Genomic DNA, 22218 nt, shown 5'->3' on the forward strand with positions numbered 1-22218 from the left:
GTATGTTTATTCAAAGCTCATAACATAGCTATTATTGACCATTCATCATCATCTAAAATACTAATACTATATTTTTGAATGTTCAGGATCATTTGAATTTCATAAACAATGGATATACCTCATACACTATAAATTCACATGGCTGATCATTCGGCTTGAATTATAAAATCAATACACATTCTCTATATTTTCAATTAATTTCATCACCTGAAAGTAACGCCTTGTAGGTAATATGTCGCCAAACAAAATACTTTATTTGATCACCTAAAATTTAAAGCTAAAGATTTCTTGCCTCCCCAACCAAATGTTGTTTTGGTTGTTTGTTGTGGTTCTTGTTTTTCTGTAGCAGTTTCAACAGCTAAAAGCATCTATCCACCCAATTAGAGAACAAAAATAAAAATAAGTACCACCCATAACATGATTCCATAATTTTTAAGTGATCAAAAACCCTAAGTTTTTAGTTCAAGAATGGCATTTATATATAAGGCGGTGGTGTCCTGTTTGCTGTTTTTGGTAATTCATGAAATGTTAGAGACCTCACAATGGTGTAATAAAAATGCCCAAGCATGGTGTCTCAGTCTTAAGTAACACAGTAAAATGAAGTTTTAAAAGTGTCAACCATCTAATTTTTAAAATAGTTTTGCAAATCTTTGTCAGAATTCAGGAGATAGACAGGTTTAAAATCATAAACAATTACAACACAAAATGCTTACATTTAATATCACATTAATCACGTTAGTTACAAAGTTTCCTGGTTACAAACAACAGGATAATGAAATAACAGAATTTAAATAGATCCAGCAACCAATAGGCAGCTTGGAACTAAACTTTTTAACAACAATTTTTTTTATTTTCCTGGATTCATGAAAATCTATCGTTTGTAAATTAAAACAATATTAACTGAAAACATTTTTACAAAAACCAAAATGACTTCCTTTTAAAAGTAGGTAAGGTTTATAGGTTTGGGGCAACCATTTTCATCATACACATCCACCAAACCCTTATTGTTCTCATAAAGAACATAAAACTTGGCATACACTCAAAACTTTTAGGATTGAGATGACCACTTTTTTAAACACAGTAGCTCATACATCAGTGATCACTACTGTCATTGAATATAGATACTATAGTCCAAAGCTACAATACTATGTAACATTACTTTATATAACATTGTTTAATGTTTACCCAAGCCACCAAGTATTAGTTTACCACTTGTATTGTAGAGAGTGGTGGTAAAACTAAACAAATCTTATATTCCTCTTTGTATTCAAAGTAAAGCTAAGGAGAAAAACTATCTTTATTGGATAATAATTTAAATTTAAACTGTTTCCTTATAAAAACGCTAACAAATTCCACAGGGATAGATAAACTTAATAAAATTAAATCAACCATCAATAACATTAATATCAGAAAACTATAAATGATATACTTTTCTTGTAATAATACATTGGAATATATTTATTATTACCGACTGGTATTATGAAAAATATTTCCATGTTTAAGTCCAACAATTATATACCTCTGGGAAATAGTTGATAATGAATTCAACACAAATGTTCTTAGTGTTTAAGAATTATTTGATTTTTACTCAATTTAAGATGGGAAAATATTGTTCTCACAATCAAGATTTTTTGTTAACCAAGAGGATACCCAGTTTGATCAGTGCCTTGAGTGTGTCTTCCAAGTAATGTGTTTTCTGTTTATTCTAAGTGAATAAATAATGCAGACAACATTTAACAAACAAGTTTATAAGTTAGAAGTCAAGGCTAGGATTAAAGATGAGAATTATTGAGAAATAATACATAAAATATATGCGGGCATAGGAATGTGAATAAATGTTGAGCAAAAGAAATCAATAAATATAAGTGTAAATATGACTTATTGGATACTAAGTTTAACAGATGCCACACAGTAAATTTTATAAAAATATTTTATAACCAAGTAGTGATATTTTAAAACTTAGCACATAAGAATTTGTTTAGATCATTAGATATAAACAAGTATTTTTATGTGAGGAAGAAATGTGAGTTTTTTAAAACTTGACATAACATACATAGAGTTAATGAGTGACACAGAGATTTGGATGACATAATAACAACCTCAGAAATTTGTAATTTGTTCACAATTGAATTTTAATTAACTTTTTCCTTTAGATTCTGGTCATAGTTTGAACTAGATATGCGGTCTCAGTTCTAAAGGCGAAGGATTGGCGAAGCAAACAAAGATGTGAACAAAATTATCGTCTTTCTAAAAACAATTTGTTATTAAAAAATATAATAACTTACAACATATCGGCTATAACAACTTAAGTCGTCATCTGATTAAACAAACTCCCGAAACATACATTGTTACTTACTGTAGAATGTAGATCTACAATCCTTATGGATCAAGATCAAATAAACTATTATATGTCTTCTGGTAATATGTTTAAAACATTGAGCACAAATCTTAAATCATACACTAACATTATTATAGTGAAACATTTAGTTAGTTGTTATCATCACACCCTTTATGTCGCCAAAACATCCTTCCAATTTTTACAATAGGATGACAAGTTTTATTACTTGCAATGAAATTTTTTTTGTGTGTGGAATCATTTAAAAAATTTACTTTCTGATTGTACAGTAATTTAAATAAACACACTTTACATTCTTAGAAATCCCATCCATTTCTATCTATCTATTTATCTATTTCTTCCTCATATAATCAACACATTATGACAAATAATTTTCTAGCTAACAATGACAAAACATTACGTTAAAACTAATCTAACAGTCTTTTGGTCAACACATGGTATAGGGAACATTTACTTTAGTAAAAGCATTTCAAATACCCAGATGTGTCCAAATGTGGCCACATAATAACCTAATACCATTTATGACTGAAGAACTTTGTGCTTAGGATCCAAAAAGAATTTAGTATTAGAACCACAATAGCTAGATATACAGTACAGTTTCAATTTGTCATAATACTCCAAATTAATTTTTCTAAAGGTGTTGAACAAAAAAGATAGAACAAAATATGATCAAAATAATTTTGGGTTCATAAGAAAATCCATCTTACTTCTCCATAGAAAGTTGATTTCATTGTAGACAAAAATAATAATCTCAACTAAGTAGAAAGCTACAAAAGGTACTAACTTTTTAGTATCCTATAGTAAACTATTCCAGGTACAAAACTGAGCGTTTAGACAAATATTTTGAACTCTCAAATACCCTGTTTGGTCAGTGGTGGATTCCTTATATCTCGATCGATATCGACTATCGAGTCAACCTCAATACATGGACACATCTGTGGCATTCAGTCTCTAGTGATGTGAAATGGTCAGTTCCGAAGTCTTTGATGATTGTTCAAGGTTATCAATTGTCAGTAGAAACATTCAACAATATGCAACATGGGATGATACATAACATCAACATATCAACTTAAGCTGTTAAGATACAATGAAGGTGGAAAGGTTAGTTTATTTTATGAGAAATAATAATGTATTTAATACAAGGTTGGACTAGAATCTAGATTTAGAATGCTTTGAGCCAGCTTAAAGTAACATTTTCAGTTTATCTCATGAAAGAGAGTTTAAAATAATAACCAACATCTTTATACTATTCAACACCAACATTTTTCTGGAGACTATTTTGCATTCCATGCAGTCAACCATGCAGGTTTAAATTTGTGTTGAACACAGACAAAACACTGCTATGTTCATGAAGTGAATAATGTAGATCTGTTTTTAACAATAAACACTATCTACATAGAAATAACCAATACTCCCTATGTTATTGATTAACTATTACCGGGTAACACAAATATGAAAATAATTGTCAGTGAGTTAAAGCTGTTTAATACCAATAATTGATGCCATTTAATCTTCACCTTGTAAAATTAAGGTCCTGGGGAGTGTATAACCTTTGAGTACTGATAGAGGTAGATATTCCATCCCCATCTTAGGTGAAGCCAGTTTTAAAATGAACATAGTTGAGTTGAGCTACCGACAGAGTGTGCTGATTGCATTCAATCATTTCTGTAAAAACGCCAACTTTCAACCGAGCCAAACAATCAAGTACTGTAAACTATAGCTTCTGTCACGTTATCACATCAAAATCGAAGAAAATATTATTTTGTAGGTAACTCTAGAATTTACGAGCGGCTCGTTCAACTACGTTCTATTTGAGTAAAATATTGGCCACGTCTGACCTTTATGCAAGGCCATTAAGCTCTCCTCACAACCAAGCAAGTTAGAGACCAATCGCATGTTCACTGCATCCACTAGAGCCTGCAATTCTAGCCGTTCCTACGCCAATGGGATGATTAGTCTTGTCATACTATTCTTCAATTGTGAAAGAAAATTGACCTATGCAGAAAACTGGTTTGATAGAGAAAATGCAGATTTTCATAAGTTTTCATTATGGCAAAGTTTGAAATTTAGGAATCTTTGCTTGCAGATCACCTTGTTTCAGACTTCCAAGGCAAACACTAGTCCTTGAAAGTCTTATATAGATGAATCCTACCAGTTCAAATACTGTATCTCCTTCTATAAGTCACACCATGATTTGCATGCAAAGTTTCCCTAACTTTGGACAAATGAGACTGACAAACAACAGCATTCAAAAAACGTACAAAATTGAAGACCATCTCCAAACTCTCTCTACTCCTTGCGCATCTTTTCTATGTCTATACACTTTACTCCATTCATGTCCGTCTACTGGCAATGGCAATAGCGATTGAGGACTGAGACTACAGAAACCAAATCAGAACGCTACTGTATTTATATTTGGAGAGATCGTAAATTTTCTTTCACAACATTTTCCAATATTATGATCAGACTAATCGTCTCTAGGAGTAGGAACTAGCTGGAATAGTAGTAAATGAAGTAAGTAACACAATGCTGGCCTTATATGAACTAGCTTAATGGCTGCAACAAAAGCTTTGTTTGAAAAAATTGAAAAAATTTGAAAAAATTGACATAGTATTGATTATGTAATGTTTAATGGCCAAATAAACAATTTGAATTTGAATTTGGATGTTGACCTTAATTTACAGACAACCCTCTTTGATAGGAAGCCTTCTTCGTTCAATATCTAAATCAATAGAATAACCAAAGTACATTTTACACATATGATTGGTGTTGATGGTGTTTAGTTGGACGAGTGCTTGTGCCCGTCGGAACTGACCATTTCACTAGAGCCGGAGGAGGTGAGCGTAGTGTTGCTGCCGTAATGCTCGCCCCCGCTGCTCTGCACGCTCATGCTGCGTCCTTGCGCGCTACGCCGCACTCGGTTGGGAGACAGCTTGTTGGGGTCTACACTGGTTGGGTCTGCCTGTACATGTGTTGATTCAATGTTCACAACTGTCAGGCAATTGTTATATAAAGTCTAGTAGGGAAAAGTCGTGAGTATTAAATATTTAATCCTGTGATTTCACGTTCACCGTGGAGTACAGGCCTTACTGGAGATAGTGATGCTATTACAGTAACAAATAGGTTTACTTACAGGGTGTTTTCAAATGAAAGTACAACTCAAATTACAAGTTTCGAGAGTCACTTTTCAGTGACAAAATAAATCTTGTAAGTTGGTAGCCCTGCTTCCATTACTTAAATAACAACCAGCTGCTATACTGTTGTTGCTTTATTATCTGCTTTTGGTTTACTGTAATGTAATTGAAATTTTATTGTAAATAATAAGTAAGACTCATATCATTGGGGTTTTGCAACCATTGACAATATATCAACTGTTTGGGGACCTTTGGGAAGGTGCTATAGGAAATTTAACTTATTTCCATCACTTTATAACTTTTTAGATTGTTTGTGTCTCTAGCTAAAATTGGTATAGTAGGTAGAAAAAAGTTCTTAAAAGATAAACTTTTATAGTACCACTAGTGTTGCAGAAAAGTTTAAATGTATGGAAATTTTGTACTCCACAATGAACGCATGGATGTACAACCCTTTAAAAATCCACATCATGAACTTTAAAGACAGGTTAAAAAATAAAAGTGTTTAACATATTCTTTAAAATACAATATTTAGGAGGAATTAAGATAGGATTTAGGCCTACCTGAGGTAGCCGTGAAGTCGATATTTAAATGTCGGAATTAGAACTCGAGTGAGTCTCTTCGAGTGAGGCTTGGGCCTGTCAAAAAAACACTGAAGTTATGTTTTGGTACTCAAATAATATTTAAACATCACCAAGTCCAAACACTTTGCTATAAAATTGTTTGGTACAGTAATTTTATCAATTTGAGTTTTGTATTTTATTTTAATAGCTTATTTAATCTTTGCTGGAATTGTGAAAAAATTCAATGATTTGAGTAGTACTGAATATTTTGTTAGTAATTTGTGGTTGCAAAGTGTACAAACATATATTTTACGGATAAATAATTGTAATTACATGTGAGACACAATTAATAAGTGACTAGATAGTTTTAATATTTTGTAGTAAATGTATGTCAAGTTACAAATTGAAATTTAACTTGCTGGTTGTTTTAAAATGTAGCTTTAAAATCTGTTCCAGGCCCAAGCCCAATAATTTCACTCTCCAATTGATTTTACAGTTTAAATGATTTATCAAAACAAAACTGAAGGGAATAACATAATTTAGACACAATTGAACAAATTATAAATCAGCCATACAGAATATGTTTAACTTTTCACTATCAGATTTATGATTGAAAACCTGAAAATATTTTTACATTAATAAGCTAATACACTTTTTTATTTTAAAATAAATAAAAATTATACTTTAACCATATAGTAAATATTAAGTGTTTATGTGAGTTTTTTTACCTATAAATAGAAAATAACTGACAACTATTTCTCTATTCTAAGTTTTCCATCACTCAAGCATTAGAGTGCAATAGGCAAGCACACATTCAGAAACAATACATTTTAAATCAAGAGAATATACTCTAAAATCCATCCAAACAGAAAGTCTGGCCCTTATTTGATATAGGTAGTTTCAGTAGTTATTTCTCCTCCAACCCCTTGGTCATATATTGTTTTATTCCCAACTACATGACTTTGGTCTTATGGTGACAGAAGTGCATACTAGTTAAATCCTTTGCTTGAATTGACTGCATTGAATTACTAGTGGACCAATAGGGAGGCCAGTCTATTATAGAAGGGGACATCCAGTAAAAAGATTTTAATTGCATTGAGAACACTATTGTTTGTCTTACCTCTCTAATTCTTTTATAGTGTGAAAAATTTAAAATACTATATTCTGGAATATCCTTTAGTTCTTACATCCTCAGAATTATCTGGTGTTTAAATCATTTTCATACATCATAGGATTTTTTTAGAAGGGAATAGAGTTCAGCTAGCTTACCTGAGAAAATGTCCAAGGTAAAAAGGAAACACAATAAAAAGGTACAAAACACATCACTGATTTCAACTTACTCTGAAGAAGTCCAAATCAGGACGAAATATCAGCGTTATGTTTTGTGATTTGTTATTGTATTTCCAGTGGCTTCTGGTCTCTAAATTGCTCAGGTAAGCTAGCTCAATTCAATTCCCAGCACTTGGCTTTCCTTTATATTATACATAGTAATTAATACTTAATGAGTGTAACATCGTCAATACCTGGTAAGCTAGTGCGTTCATGATGATGCTGTAAGGAACGTAGCCCAACGGATGGATGTCTTTCATCAACACATTCGCTGGGATCTTGTGGAAGTGAATGTATTCAAGGAAGCTGCTGATGACTTGGTTCAGGCTCACTTGGGAGGAATTGCTGTTCTGGTTCATGCTGTCACAATACTTCTTGCTCCACATCAGTGCAGCCTAAAGTGATGAAGTAATGATATATCATACAATCTTAAAAACTGCTCATTGTAGAGTAGAGAAGCAACAGCTGTTTAACTGATTCCAAATTGAACAGTTGATTTAGTGAACTCACAACAATTAACAATTTAATAATGAACATTCACATGTGTTATTAAGTTTTATTAATGTAAAAAAAAAATATTTTACAATTAAAATTATTTTAACAAAAATTTACAATTATTCATGCCAGTTCTGATTAGTCAGAACTCAGTGGAACTTGGGGGAGTAATTCTTTTTAATAAATAAATATTTTGTTTGCTGTGGTAGTGAAATTTCAAGGAATGTATAGCGTTTTCGATGTGTCTGGTATATTAATTTGAAAAAAAAGACACATCTTCATGGGACATTCTGTATATCTGCAGGATTATGATAAGAATGAGTAGTTGAGTTTATACCATTACTTAGGACAGTAGGTCACATAAGAAGAGGAGAATTAGTGGTAAGACTGGTTTTTATAACACAGGTGAAAGGAGGTAGGGTCGAGGTTGCTCTTTGGCGATCTTAAGAAATATACACACTTTTTTTCTTACCTTAGATCAAATTGACACATTAAATATTACCGATTCACTGATTATTCTCATTACAGATAGAGGGGTCAATTTTATTCACTTTGACAGGAATACGTGAGAAATAGTTTGACAGACCAATAATCAAAAACACTGAACTGTTTGAAATAAATTAAATAAATAAAAATTAATATACCTTTACTGTCACGTAACAATAACTTGTTAATAGTGGAGTTTTCATGTAACCACAACCTATGCTGACAAGTATAAAATTTCTCAAAGATTGAGAATTACTTGAAGAATATGTGTATACTTTCTTTGTACTTTTGTCTGTTCACAAAATTTATACTCAACCCCTTTTGCTATAACTATATTTTACCAAGCGGATTAGCTTATTTTTTAACTTTATTTTTACAATGAGATGGAAAAACTAATAAGTTTCTGTTTGTGATGAGCTCGTAACCAGAATACTTACCACCTAATTTTAGTGAGTGACGTTGAAGCCTTAATTTTATAATTGTATTTTATATTTTAGTAGTTACACTTTTTACATTTGATTTGGGAAAGTCGGAGTAAAATAGTATACATTTGAACAAACCTGGAACTTGGTAAACTCGTCAGCTCGTAGCTCTTCTCTAGCCAGGATCAGCCTGACCACATGTTGCGGAAGTAATGTGAAGCTGCCCAGGTTCAATACTTCGTTTCCGTGTTCATCCACAAACTCCAGCACCTAGTCAGCAATTGATGGATATTACATATTTTTACGTCCCACCTTCACATCCCAGGACAAAGGCTCTAGCTCGGTTTTTCACATTACTTCAGGGCAGGCTTAGAGATTGAGGCATTAATTAATTTTCATTTAGATACATTCCACTAGACGGGAATTAAATTTAGCACTTATCACTCTACCACTAGACCAGCTTGCTCCTCATTGTTGGATTAGATTTTAAACACTCAGCAGCTGCATCATGTCATGTCTGAATTGTTTACAGTACTACCTATATGTAGAAAGAAAAGTTATACAGTAACCTTTTTTTCTCTGAAGCAGATGATGCATCAATATAACCATGGAATCCCTTATAATGATGGAGGATAGGGAATTATTGAGCTTATCAGGTCAACAGGAGCAACCGTTGATTATGGCTTAATTACTATATATGATGTATTTTTACCATAAATACCAGCTTTTAGTTAAGTTTGTAAAGTTTCACCACATTTTCTGGCATCTCCTTGACGTGGAACAGTGGAAGAATTATTTATTTTTAAGAATCATGTTGCACTGAGTTACACTATCACTTTCAAAATAATGAAAATAAAAATAAAATGATAACTGTAAGAATGTAAGAGTTAGTTGGTTTATGAAAATGCTTTGGTGATGACTAAAAAATTGAAACACTTCTGTTCAGTACCAATGGAGAAAAAGTTTCAACACCTGCTTTCCACCCTCCTACTATTGTGCTGCAGTTTCCTTATAATATCACTGTTTTTGATCTGTTACCTATTTAGGACAGGCAAACTCTATTAGCTTGGAAGTTAACCAGCTATAGCCTCTTTGAACGTTATCCTCAACCATTTTTTAATTGTAGTGAACAAAAGTAGTGAAAAAGTAGTGAAATAAAAGGCCACATTTTACACTTTAGACAACAGACTTATCCAATTTCACGAGTGGCATTTACCTTCTGTACAAGTGTCTTGGTACACTTGTACTGGATGTATCTCTCTGCAGAAGCCAACAGAGCGCAAACTGTATCTACGTTGATGCATGTCTGCACAAAACCGTTGCAAGCACGTCGCAACTCATCCAGTCCATAGTAGTCGGCCGCGTTCATCACACCTCGCAAACACAAAGCAAATAGTTGAAACAAACAAATAATGCACTATTATGGCAACTTTTTAATTTAACTATGATTTTCATTGCAATTGGAAAATAATTATACAAGCTGATAAACCTAAATTAAATATTGTCATTGATTTTAATGAGACTTCAAGTAAGATTTTGAATTTATGTGGTATTCCCAGTTTCAAGAACAAATGATTAGGTAATTATGTTGGTTTACGTTATGATTGCCAGGTTCTTGATGAACGAAGAAGTTCAAGCTCTATGTACATTTCGCCACAAGTGTGGTAAAGTGGTGGGTTTATAACATTAAAAACTCACCCCCATTCCCTGACCTACCAAACACACCTCAAGAAGCCAGTACAAGGACAATAGCCGGGCAGTAATATTTTTATGTAGCATCCCCGGTCCGCGCACACGCTCGCTAGGATTTCTACACTCGCGCAATGAATTAATCGTCCGCTGACTTACATGTAAATAAGTGTAAATAAAAATAAAAAATAGTGTTTTTAAGTGACTTGTGATGTGACAAGAAACTCAAATCAGCTCCTGAAGATGCCACACTTGTGGCAAAATGTACATAGAGCTTGAACTTCCTCATTCATCAAGAACTTGGCAATCATAAGGTAAACCAACATAATTAAGTTGTAATTGAGTTGTAAGATTGTTCATATAAACAAATGAAAAGACATTATATTATATTAGGGAATTTGCTTAAAAACACTTTAAGGTCTTGGTTGCAAAGATATTGCTCCACATATTGGCACAATTTTTTAACTATTTATTGTGTAATATTCGAATCCCAATGAAAACTACTTTTTCTTTCCGTGACTGTATCATATTCCAATTGTGTAGCAGACAGGTGCGGTGTCCATAGACCATCTGCAATCCTTCATCCCGCTCAAACATAGAGTATATTTTACAGATTAGATTATAAAGTAACTGCAAACAGATTAATTGAACCAAGTAAACTCGTTCACACGAAGTCATTGTCAGGACTTAGAAATGTTTCAATTCATCACCATATGATAAACTATACCCAAAATAGTCCACAAGCATGTCTATGTACAGCAGTCGCTGTAGAGTGCGGGACTGCTCTTGGAGTAGTCTTTGTTCGTCTCGCAGCCTGTGGTGGTATACAATCCCTGCTGAATTCAGCAGCAAGAAAACCCCCATACCTGACCCCTATATGTTGAGACTTGAGCTAAGTGCCAAAAAAGGCAGTTGTATTTGGCAACTGCATTCAGCAGCTAGGAGAGCCGGAATTTATTCTACATAAACCATGTTTAAGCTTAACTACCTAAGGATAATTACCCAGCAATGTTCTTGGCTGAAGTGTCACATTTCCAGTGTGAATGTACTCAATCAGCTGTCTGAATACGTCTGGTTCAAACTCTTCAATGATCAGAGTAGCATGCTGCATGCCTGTGGGCTGAGGAGGAACTGTTAGTTGTAATATTGGGACCGTTTCAACCAGAACTTACACATTTTGTACGAAATATATGTGACAGTGGATAAATGACTTCGGAATATATTAGAAATAAATGTTTGAGAATACAAAGTAGTATTCAACTTGGTACAAGCATGTACAAGTAACACTGAAGTGATGCAATTCCAGTATCTGAATTTCATATTTATATGATATGTCAGAATACATGGCAGCATGGGTGGTACCCATTTTTTCTGTTGTAATAATCCCACAATCAGTGAATAGCAAACCTCTTCAGACACACACACAGACATCATTTTGAAAACAACTTTTTTGGGTTCAGGGGGGCCCAAAACGGATATATCCACTCAAAACTCAAACGAGCTTACAAAAAGGTTGTGGAAACTTAAACCTTTTTTTGCAAGCTCCAGTGTAAACGTAACTTTATTAAATGGCTTTTATTTGTAATCTGTACATTATAATGTGAAATAAATGATTTGTTTTTTCATTTATTGAAACAATATAGAGGGAAGATGTTGTATGTACATTTATGTACATGACTATTTACACTGTTGATTCCTTTGCCTTAAATTCCTTTTACACACTATATTGATAGTACTTATGTCTTATGTACACTTGCAGTTAACATGCCGGATTAAAACTAAATAAGTCAACGTGTTTATTTTATATTTTGTGTCTGAAGTGCTAACAGGTAAGAATGATTAGTATTCAATGCATACAGACTATCAAAACTACCACTACAAGGGCATGTGAGTTCAACATTTAATATCACAGGCATATTCAAGGGCTTGATGTACAATCAGAGAGATTACTATTCTATTTCCAAACTCAAGTTAAAAAAATGCAGTCATCTAAAAAACATACACATATAAAAGTATTTAAAATATATTTGTGCAATAATTTTTATTTTAATCAAATCAAATATTAGATAAGAGGAAATTAAAATAATAAAGTCTAATAAAATTGTAGAGCAGATTTTGTATGTTTATTACTTTAATCGTACAAGTATGATTTTTGAAGCATTGAATAGGGCAAAGAATTAAATTCAATTTTTAAATCAGCTGATCGTCTGTTGTTATTTTGTAACATACAATTTTGTTTATTTACAGTATTTGCAGACATTTTCTTCAGAAAGTCTGAGATTTCCGTGCTGGTTTTCTTTTACCTGTACCACAAACTTCCAAGTCAATTTTCTTAAGTTTGTTTTTGCTGTGGTCGTCGTGGGTTTGTCTTAAACTTTTGTCAAAACTTTCGTTGCACCTGAATTTACTATACATGAACATTTTGCACATTCCAAAGCATATACAGGTGCAACGAAAAGTATGCTTCCAAGGGAATTTTCTTAAACTTTTTTTGCTGTGGTCGTTGTGATATCTTCTACAAATTTTGTCAAAACTTTTGTTGCACCTGAATTTACTATACATGAACCTTTAGCACATTCCAAAGCACAAAAAGATTTCAGGTCATATTTTTTGAATAATTACAAGTCTCTTATGGAAATAAACCAAAATTTATTTAGCAAATAAGAATTTAGTTGATCAGCTGATACAGAAATTAAATCTCAATAATTATTTCTCCATCTAATGCAATAGGTATAAATAATACTTTTCTGCTTAGTAGGAAAAGTAGGTAAAAAACATACAAAATATGCTCTTTCATTTTGACACACTCTGTATTTGCAATCCTTCCATCAGTGTTCATGCAAATAACACTACATACCGTTAAATGTAATGAAATGGGGATCGTTATGAGTTTGTGCAACCAAACACATGGAAAGATTGGTAAAAAGCAAAAAAAATGTTGTATAAATTCCCCCCCAAAAATTAAAAAAAACTGAGAAAAAACATCCCTAATGAATATATACATAATCTAAAATAAGCGAATTTGTTTCCAAGCTTTTGTCTTTATGGCTTTTATGAGCTCTATTGTAAAGCAAACGCTCAGACAATCCGACTCAAAAGCAATCAGTTTTTATTCAGGGGTACAAAATACACAGATTTTTACCTAAAATACAAAAGGATAATTTAAAATCTTTTAGAATACCTTGAGGGTTTGCTTTTGTGGAGTACTTATGTTCATACTCCATCAAAAATCACAACCCTAACAACTGTAAATTTTTTAGTAGCATGTACTTCTTCCATCTACAAAATCTATGATCCTCTCAAAATATTTGGCCCAAAGGAACACTAACACCTTAATATTAACACCTAAAAAAGACAATTATTCATTAAAGCAATTTATTGTTGAGCTAATTTATTAAAGCTCAACAATAACAATTTTACAAGTTTTAAATAATTTTACAACTGCTATTTAGTTTTTTTTCTTTTCTTCTAGAACCCATATTATCATATCTATTTGCATACTAACCTATTAGCTGTTGTACTAAAGATTAAATTTTCTCCCCAAAAAGACAGTAGGTATTCATACCACGAAATTCTATGATTATCAATATAAATAATCAAAATACATGTAAAAAAAGTTTTGGTTTTTCATTTCCACATACTACTGTATCTGGTAAACCTATAGTTGCGATGTAATAAGAACTTTTAGACACCTTGGAATGCAAAGAAGAAAAAACAAACAAATTTAGTCGTTAGCTAAAAATCATTCTGGAATTTCTACAATAGATAAATCACCAAACCAAAGTTTAAGAATGTTATTTAACCATGAACTAAAAATGGTGATAATGCTCACAAGCTCTACTCTGAACCTTTCTTTACCTCTTGTATGGGAGTCAACTGCTGTGCGTAATTTCGCTAGAAGAACACAAAACACATTCAAAAGTCTTTGAACCTGCACCAGTTTTAATTTTTGAAAAAATGTTTAAAAATTACTAAAGCCAACAAAGTTAACATATGCCTAAAATTTTTAGGCTATTAGCAGATGTAAAATCACTAAAATCCCTTTATTATTTAAATATTTGTAGATTTCTTTGTGATACTAAATAATTAAAATAATCTTTACAAGGCTTATTTCATGTAACACTGTTTTATCTAAGGACACAAAAAATAAATGTAATATTAAATTAAATATACACATATTCAACAGTCACAGACTAGTTCTATGTACAACTTCAACACATACTTTTCCATCCAACTAAATGGAAATTATTTGGTCATAGACAAAGGAATTTCCATAAAAAGAACATATTCGGTAATTTTTATCTTTCTGTTAAACATGAAACAAACTGGACCACAAACATTCAGGATAAAGATTTGATAATAAACAGTTTAGTAACTCTTGTTTTCACATTCATCTTTCAGGGGAAAACCAAACTACAACTACTACTTGATGTATAGATATTGCTTTATTAGATCACATTATGTACAAAACCAGACGATTCGTCCATTCTATGATGTGGCATCCTCAGTGTGAAAGCTGAGACTCGGACTCAGCAAAAGCTTTAAATTTGCCAATGAGAATGCCACATCTTATAATGAGCGAAACGTATGGTTTTGCACATAACGTAACTTATTTGACCCAGTTCTTACCAGAAGACCGAGAATTACAGTAGGGTCCACGAGAGTCTGCAGTTGAAGGAGGTGCCTATTTACCACGTGACTTCGATGAAGCCAATGAGGACCACGCATTGATGCCAAATCTAATACTGTAATACCAGCCGATTTGAAAATATTGCTTAGTATATTTTAATTAGTGTTGTCAACAGGCGATATGGCAACGTCGCACTAGCCTTGTCTTGTGATTGGCTGACGCCAACTGCAGACTCTCGTGGTCCCAACTGTAAGTGTTTTAGGACTGTTAATTTGCCACAAATTGTAATTAACCGATAAATCTTGACAGGGTAGGTTGTGCTCGTCAATTAAATCCAATCTTGATCTAGCCAACAGTAGGCTAAAGGTTTTATTGTAACCAATAAAATAAATAGAATGCCTACACATTCAACCATCCTGTTAAAGTTGGGTCAAGATTTTTAAAATCAAAATGGACGAAGCTGAGTTCAGGCACCGACTGTGTTGATGTTTTGGATTAATTACATTCTGGCCATAGGGGTATGACAAAAATGAAATTTGTTGAAGCTACTGCTATTGGAGAAATGTAGATCAAGAAATTGAAGCTATGGTGAAACATTGTCATGTCACACAAAAGTTGAAACATCTACTGAAGGAGACAACCCACCCATGGGGTCCAAACGGACCTTGGGAACACATACATGTTGATTTTGATGGACCTCTCTGGGGTCGGTGGTACTTAATTGTAGATGCAGGGTAGTAAGAGGGTACAAATTATACTTACAAAATCTACAACCACAAAAATGTAGGTTTTCGTCTGTAGTATTATTGTAGTATATTTTGTAAGTGTCTCTTTTATCTGTTTTGTTTTTGAACAAAATAGGCTACCTACATCTGGTCCATACAGATGGAACATCTACTACAGTATCCAGCATCAATGGCTTTACATTATGAAAGATGAACGTGAAACTCGAGCAATACATTCAAAAGCCATCAGGGATACTTTACACCATAATTCAATACCTTCCCTACATCTATACGGATACAAATAGCATGCAAACAAAAATGAAATAACAGTAATGGTTCTATCAACACTAGTATTTAGTTCTAGTTGTTTGAACTTTATTAGGCCTATAATGAATTTCAGATTACTATTATTATAGTTAGGATTATAATAATATTCTACCTGAGCGCCAGAGTTCTGCAGATTTAGTAAGGGCTCACTGCTTCGCTTCAAAAACTGTCGAAGTTTGTTCTCCTTTGGAGGAGCTTCTTTTTTCCTCTGAGGACTCGGTTGTTGATAGAGCATCTTGTGAAAAACCCTGTCAAAATTATTTTTATCGATATTTTTAAAATTAGTTTGTTATTAGCATTCTATGTGTTAGAGCTATTGTAGCAGTATGATAGATAAAATGTGTCTTCCAACCCTATTCAATATATTGAATGGTACTTTCTTATACTTAAACAAATTTAATATTTAGTCAAGTCTTGTTTGTTTTGATTCCTTATTGTATTGACAAAATGAGTTTTTAAAAGATCATTTTCACTGTAAAACTCTTGCTAGCGTTGATTTATTTTAAAAGTTGTGCCTATTTTAAATATATGTATGATTTTAATTTGTTATGGTGTACATTTTGTTGCTTTTGTGTTATTGCTGGAACTCAAAATAAATTCGATTTTTCGGCAAAATGTTTTAAAATATTTTTTTATCTTAAAATTAATTTGGATATGTTTTACTGTAGGAAAATCTAATAATAGTGGAACTAAAGAAATGGATCAAAAGTAAGCCTACCAGATAGTTCCCTAAACTTTACTCTTTGACCTAAGCTTCTCTCTGAATAACGAAAATATATAGTGCGTAAGGGTACAGAAAAATCTTGAATGTATGTACACAAGCCAAGCAAATGCATGACAACATTTTATTGTCTACTTATAGCCTTAACCATTATCATCCATCTATTCAAAATTGACTTTTCACTTATGCTAGTTTTGTAGTAAACATAAAAGGTAAATTCATTAGGAACTGATATTTACTGTGTTTAGTGTTTGTCCAAAAAATAACATAGCAGTAGAGATTTATTTATCGAACTAAATATTCGAAACACATTTTGTTCATATTTTTCAAATCAGATTTTGAACCCAAAGCGGAGAACCCCAACTGAACCTGAAGAACAAAGTCGACTTTTGAAGCAGTGACTTTTTATATAGAAACAAGTACCTAAATAAATATAAAAAAACCTACAGTAGCTCATGGTATCCTAAGTTTTTATGACGATGAAATAACTGAAAACTGAAAGCAAAGTTTCTATTTATTTCTCTCAAAGGGTGGTTAAGTGTTAAACTTAATACTAATATTGTATATATTCTTGACCAGTCTACCACGTACTTATTGGCCAAATGCCTGCGTTTACGTGTTTTTATCCGTGTTAGTTTGAGTATTTTAGTGTGTACTTGTTTGACAAAACCCTGAAGTGTTCTAAATGAACGAAAATTGACACCTTGTGGACTGATGAAGACTTCCTTTGAGAGTCTAAACAGGTTGCCTAAACTGACTACAATAATCACTCCAGTAAACGGCATTCAAGCCCCTATTACATTTACTAAAGTAATTCAAAGGCTAACAACATGTAATTCTAAGGTAATCTAGCTGCTACCCTTTCGATCTACAGATAAAAATCCTGGCCTAGAGCCTTTTCATGAACAATACTTATTTTACAAATTTAATATGTGTAATATAATCCTAATAACTTAAAAATTCGAATGGCCTGAAAAATTTGTTAAGACAGTTTAAGAAACCACTGTGAAGCACACAGAGAGAACAGCAGATGCAACATTTAACACATTGTTTACTAACTTTGTTTAGTTGAAGTTAGTTCAAGCACATTTATTTCTACACATACCAGCATTGGAAAATTATCTGAATGTAAAAAAGTATGTAAAAGTACAAAAGTTTCATCCTCTAGACTTCCCCTGTTTAGATATCACAATCAACAATAGTCATTACTAAAAATATTTAGATATACTGTTAGTTTTACAACAGTTAACAATGTAAAAGGTTGATTTATAAACAAATTGTTAGGTCTTTTAGGGTTATAATATGCGTAGGTATGTGTAAAAATGCATTCCACATCAAACGTAATCGGAATATAAATGTACTAACCTTGGTGAAGGTGTGGAATCTTTTGTAAATATAAAATTTAAGATGTTTTCACGATGCTAAAAATGTTAACGTTAAAAACCTAAAAGCTCAGGTTCAGGGAGGGTTCTCTAAATTAAACTACATAATTTACAAACACTTTCATACGTAGAATAACACTAGATTTGTTATAATTTATACATCAGGTTTCTAAAACTTCCGTTTTCAACAAACAAGTTTTGCGAAATAAATAATTAAAAAAGTATTCTCTTTTAGTGTGATGCAAATGAAAAATCTTCCAAAAATACGTAGTAAAAATCGTTTCTGCTTTACCACAAAAAGAATAGTTATTGTGTAGCTTATTATGCTTTGTAATTTTTTCACTAAACGTACTTGATTGGGCAAAGTGTGGATATTATTTAAAATGGTATTATTTTAATTACTACAACACCAAAACTGCTCAATAATAAAAAAAGAAATAAAAAAACGCTTGTTTTATGAACACAGTCTTAGACCCCTTTATCTTAAAGGTCCTTTGAACTAAGTAAACACATCACTTGCGGAAGCATTTGTGACAAAACTTAGTAAATTTTTTTATATAAGTAGTAAACAAGAAATACCAAAAAAGAGAGTGTACAGAGAGCTATTTTGGTGTTTGAGTGTGTTTTCAAACGCAGCATAATATATAATAAAGGCAGTTACAATAATAAGCAATGCAAATTGTGTAGGCATTTTTAAAAAGACACATGTTAATTGGACAATCTTGGTCTCATGGTCTTTTTACTGTAACCTTAGAAAAAACACAGTTAGGTCTATGCTGTCACAAAAGCAATGGGCAAATATATAATTTTCCCTGTATTTTAGTGAATTGCTAAAAAACTATTTAGAACATATTCATAATGACAACAAACAAAACGAATGGTGTAATAACAAATAATCAATATAAATATGATTTATCTGCACGAATATCCATAAATAAAATAGGCAAGCAAAAAGTTATTTTTTATGAAGAATCTAAACACGTTTCTGCTACTAAACCTTTTTTATATGACTTGGCAGTGTTCGTGTTCGACAAGTAATTTTGTCAGAATTTTGAATTTTGATCACCTAAACAGTAAGATTCAGAAGAGTTGTCTACTCTATAATTCTTTTTAACTACAATAAAAACCTGTATTGGTATTAATAAAAAAAATCTTTTCCTCCAATATTGCGGGTTTCCCTCCAATATTGCCAGTTTCTCTCCAATAGTGCAAGATTCCCTCCAACATTGCACGTTTTCCTCTAATATTGCAAGGCTCCCTCCAATATTTCAAGTTTCTCCCCAATATTGCCAGTTCCCCTCCAATATTTCAAGTTTCCCTCCAATATTGCAAGTCTCCCTCCAATATTGCAAGTTTCCCTCCAATATTGCAAGTTTCCCTCCAAAATCGCAAGGTCCCCTTCAATATTACAAGTTTCCCTCCCATACTGCACATTTCCCCCCAATATTGCAAGTTTCCCTCCAATATTGCATGTTTCCCTCCAATACTACAAGTTTCCCTCCAAAATTGCATGGTCCCCTTCAATGCTACAAGTTTCCCTCCAATATTGCATGTTTCCCTCCAATACTACAAGTTTCCCTCCAGTTTACCGGCTGCGGGCGGCCAGCACTGCCTTGACAGCACACACTGGCTCTCTGGTCTCCCCCACGAGGAAGGTGACGTCACACAGCTCAGGCATCGACGCCAGGAACTTCATGTCTTCAGCAAGACCTGTCTTGTTCTCAAAGATGCTGAGATCAGGCTCGTCCATCATGAGAGGGTCTCTAGCCTCGGCGCCTTCGCAGCGCTCTCCACTACCACTCTGCACCTCGGGCATGTCGTCTGCAACAGGGACATCTCAGGTTTATCACAGTGGTGGCCTCAGGTTTTAATTTTGGGGGAGTGCCCCCTTCTAAACTGTTAAAATGCAAAGCCTAAAACCCCCAATATATAGGATAAGGAGGTTCACTCTGATACTTTAGGGGAAATCCATCCCCCAACCCTCATTAGGTACGCCACTGAGTTTTGAAGTACCGTAACATTATAAGTATATTTTTTAATACAACATGAAATTAATTAACTTATGTCTTGATAGTAGGCTTCCACGGTCAACAGTCGAACGTGGACTGCAGCACTGAAACGTAGACCACTATCTTCACCAATGACACGCCATCGACCAAGACCAAGTTTAGACAATTGAATGTCTTTGTGGATAGGATCTCATGTACTATTCTAAACTTGTTCGATTCTGGCCTTACATACCATCCCATGGGCTATTAATAAAAATGTTGTTATCCAACAAAATGTTAAGCTATTGGTAAGATTGCAACAAGACCAAAGTTTACAAAAACAAAGTTTAGACAGTTTCTAAAAAAAAAAAACGTAAAGTAGTGATGACGTGGATAAACTAAAACAAAACATGTACAGCTAATTTATAGGCATCGTTCTGGGTAATCATGGCCTAGGTCTTACCATGAGACCTACGGTAATAGCTACTTCCCTATAGGGAAATTCGCTAAAATCAAATAGGAGAAAGAAAATCCTTGAGAACCCCAGCTGTAGATTGTGCTTCAACCTTAGAGACCACCACAATCTTAAATTATATACCTTCTGGAAAATCTTGGCATAGCCTAGAAGCAAGATCGCATATTTAATTCTGTTTTTTATCAACTTACATTCCTGTTTTTTTTAAACCTCGTTTTTACTATGTGTGTGTTTCATGTAACATCTATTTTCATGTGTTTTTTTAACAACGCCAACAACTACTGTCTTTTACTACGGCTGAACTTCAATGTCCGATTGCTCAGTGCTGCTGAAACGACCGCAACATTTGTTACACCTTTTTGGAGCTGATTGACAAAGGTTAATTGTTGATTAAGTAATGAAATCGACTTAAAGCTTATATTTTTTTTACAAAATAAATTATAGTTGTTGATGATTACTTATGTTTACACAGTTCTTAATGCATTGACGCTTGGACTATGCATTTTGAAATACAGTTTAGACAAAATATTGATGATATAATCTTGAATTATATTTTGTAAAATATACGGAAATATATTGCAATTGTCATCCTTTGACACTGCCATTATATAAAATATATTTTTACAGATTCTAAAATACAAATAGATTTAGATTTATTTTACAGATATATCATATACAACACATAATTCATGAAACAACCGTTCATCTTTAGCAACAAAACGTGACAATTACTTCGTGAGTTTCAGCCAGGCTAACAGGAAAAGTTGCCTACTGAGACATAATATAACATAATATCCAAATATTAATCATCAACATTATCACAGATTTTGTCATACTTACCTACTCAGACACCACCTGTAGATGAAGTCCTATAATGAAGGTACCAGCTGCTGGGGTCCACCGTTTTGTGAATGTCAAATAAAAGGACAACAGAACAAACTAATCCCTATATGCTATAAAACTATGAAACATATAAAATAACTATAACAGTAATTTTCACATTGTTTCTACAGTTGAATTCACTCGAGTTAGCTGGAAGATCCGCTAGGATCGTTGTTTGTAGGGAAAGTTCACTACCGACCCAACCCTTCCACCCACAGAAATTTATCCCCTAGGGTGCAACTAAATCCCTGATTATCCCTATTTTCGTGTAGTATCCCATTTTATCCCGAAATGTCGTTAACGTGTACCGTTGAACATTAATAATTAATAAAGACGCTCACTTACGTTGAGTTACACATTTGGTTATTAGTTCTCAGACATTTAATTGATCTGATTTTTCATTTGATCGTTGGAAGCTGGTAAATTGTTTTTGTATAGAAATGCATTAAAGTAGTAATAAAAGACAGATTCTGGCACAAGGGTCCCAAAACAATGCTAAGTACGAAATAGATAGTTAGGTAAGTGAGTAAACATAGTTTGACACGCGTAAGCAATATTTTTATTCCTATATATTTCAACAGAGCATTAGAGCAACAACTAAAGCAGCGCTTGCAGTG

The 22218-nt window shown here is 33.0% G+C and overlaps 1 protein-coding gene across 5 annotated transcripts; it reads right to left on the minus strand.

The window, feature by feature from the left end:
* Positions 1-693: 693 nt before the first annotated feature.
* LOC129002529 (serine-enriched protein) lies at positions 694-21769 on the minus strand. Of its 5 annotated transcripts, none has more exons than XM_054430400.1 (10): positions 21560-21769; positions 19846-20077; positions 16266-16401; positions 14330-14365; positions 11474-11591; positions 9999-10156; positions 8921-9052; positions 7574-7774; positions 6051-6125; positions 5204-5318 (listed from the first exon to the last, which is right to left on the minus strand). In XM_054430400.1, exons 2-9 carry the CDS (start codon positions 20070-20072, stop codon positions 6075-6077), a joined length of 1059 nt encoding a protein of 352 aa, XP_054286375.1. In that variant the 5' UTR covers positions 20073-20077; positions 21560-21769; the 3' UTR covers positions 5204-5318; positions 6051-6074. The 5 variants fall into 5 exon arrangements, with proteins under 5 accessions (XP_054286373.1, XP_054286374.1, XP_054286377.1 ...); XM_054430401.1 differs by having other exon boundaries at positions 5209-5314; XM_054430398.1 differs by lacking the exon at positions 6051-6125 and having other exon boundaries at positions 694-5318.
* Between the last annotated feature and the right edge of the window lie 449 nt (positions 21770-22218).

The sequence above is a fragment of the Macrosteles quadrilineatus genome, unplaced genomic scaffold (genome assembly GCF_028750875.1).
Source record: "Macrosteles quadrilineatus isolate MER2022 unplaced genomic scaffold, UCM_ALF_1.0 Scaffold_9__3_contigs__length_116548681, whole genome shotgun sequence".
NCBI classification, from domain to species: Eukaryota; Metazoa; Arthropoda; class Insecta; order Hemiptera; family Cicadellidae; genus Macrosteles; species Macrosteles quadrilineatus.

Excerpts from the sequence above, each read along its gene's own strand:
- LOC129002529 (XM_054430398.1), bottom strand. The coding sequence starts at position 20,072 with ATGCCCGAGGTGCAGAGTGGTAGTGGAGAGCGCTGCGAAGGCGCCGAG. Across the intron at positions 11,592-14,329 it reads AGTTGACTCCCATACAAGAG|CCCACAGGCATGCAGCATGC; the intron begins GTAAAGAAAGGT and ends GTTCCTCCTCAG. Across the intron at positions 9,053-9,998 it reads CCAAGACACTTGTACAGAAG|GTGCTGGAGTTTGTGGATGA; the intron begins GTAAATGCCACT and ends ATTGCTGACTAG.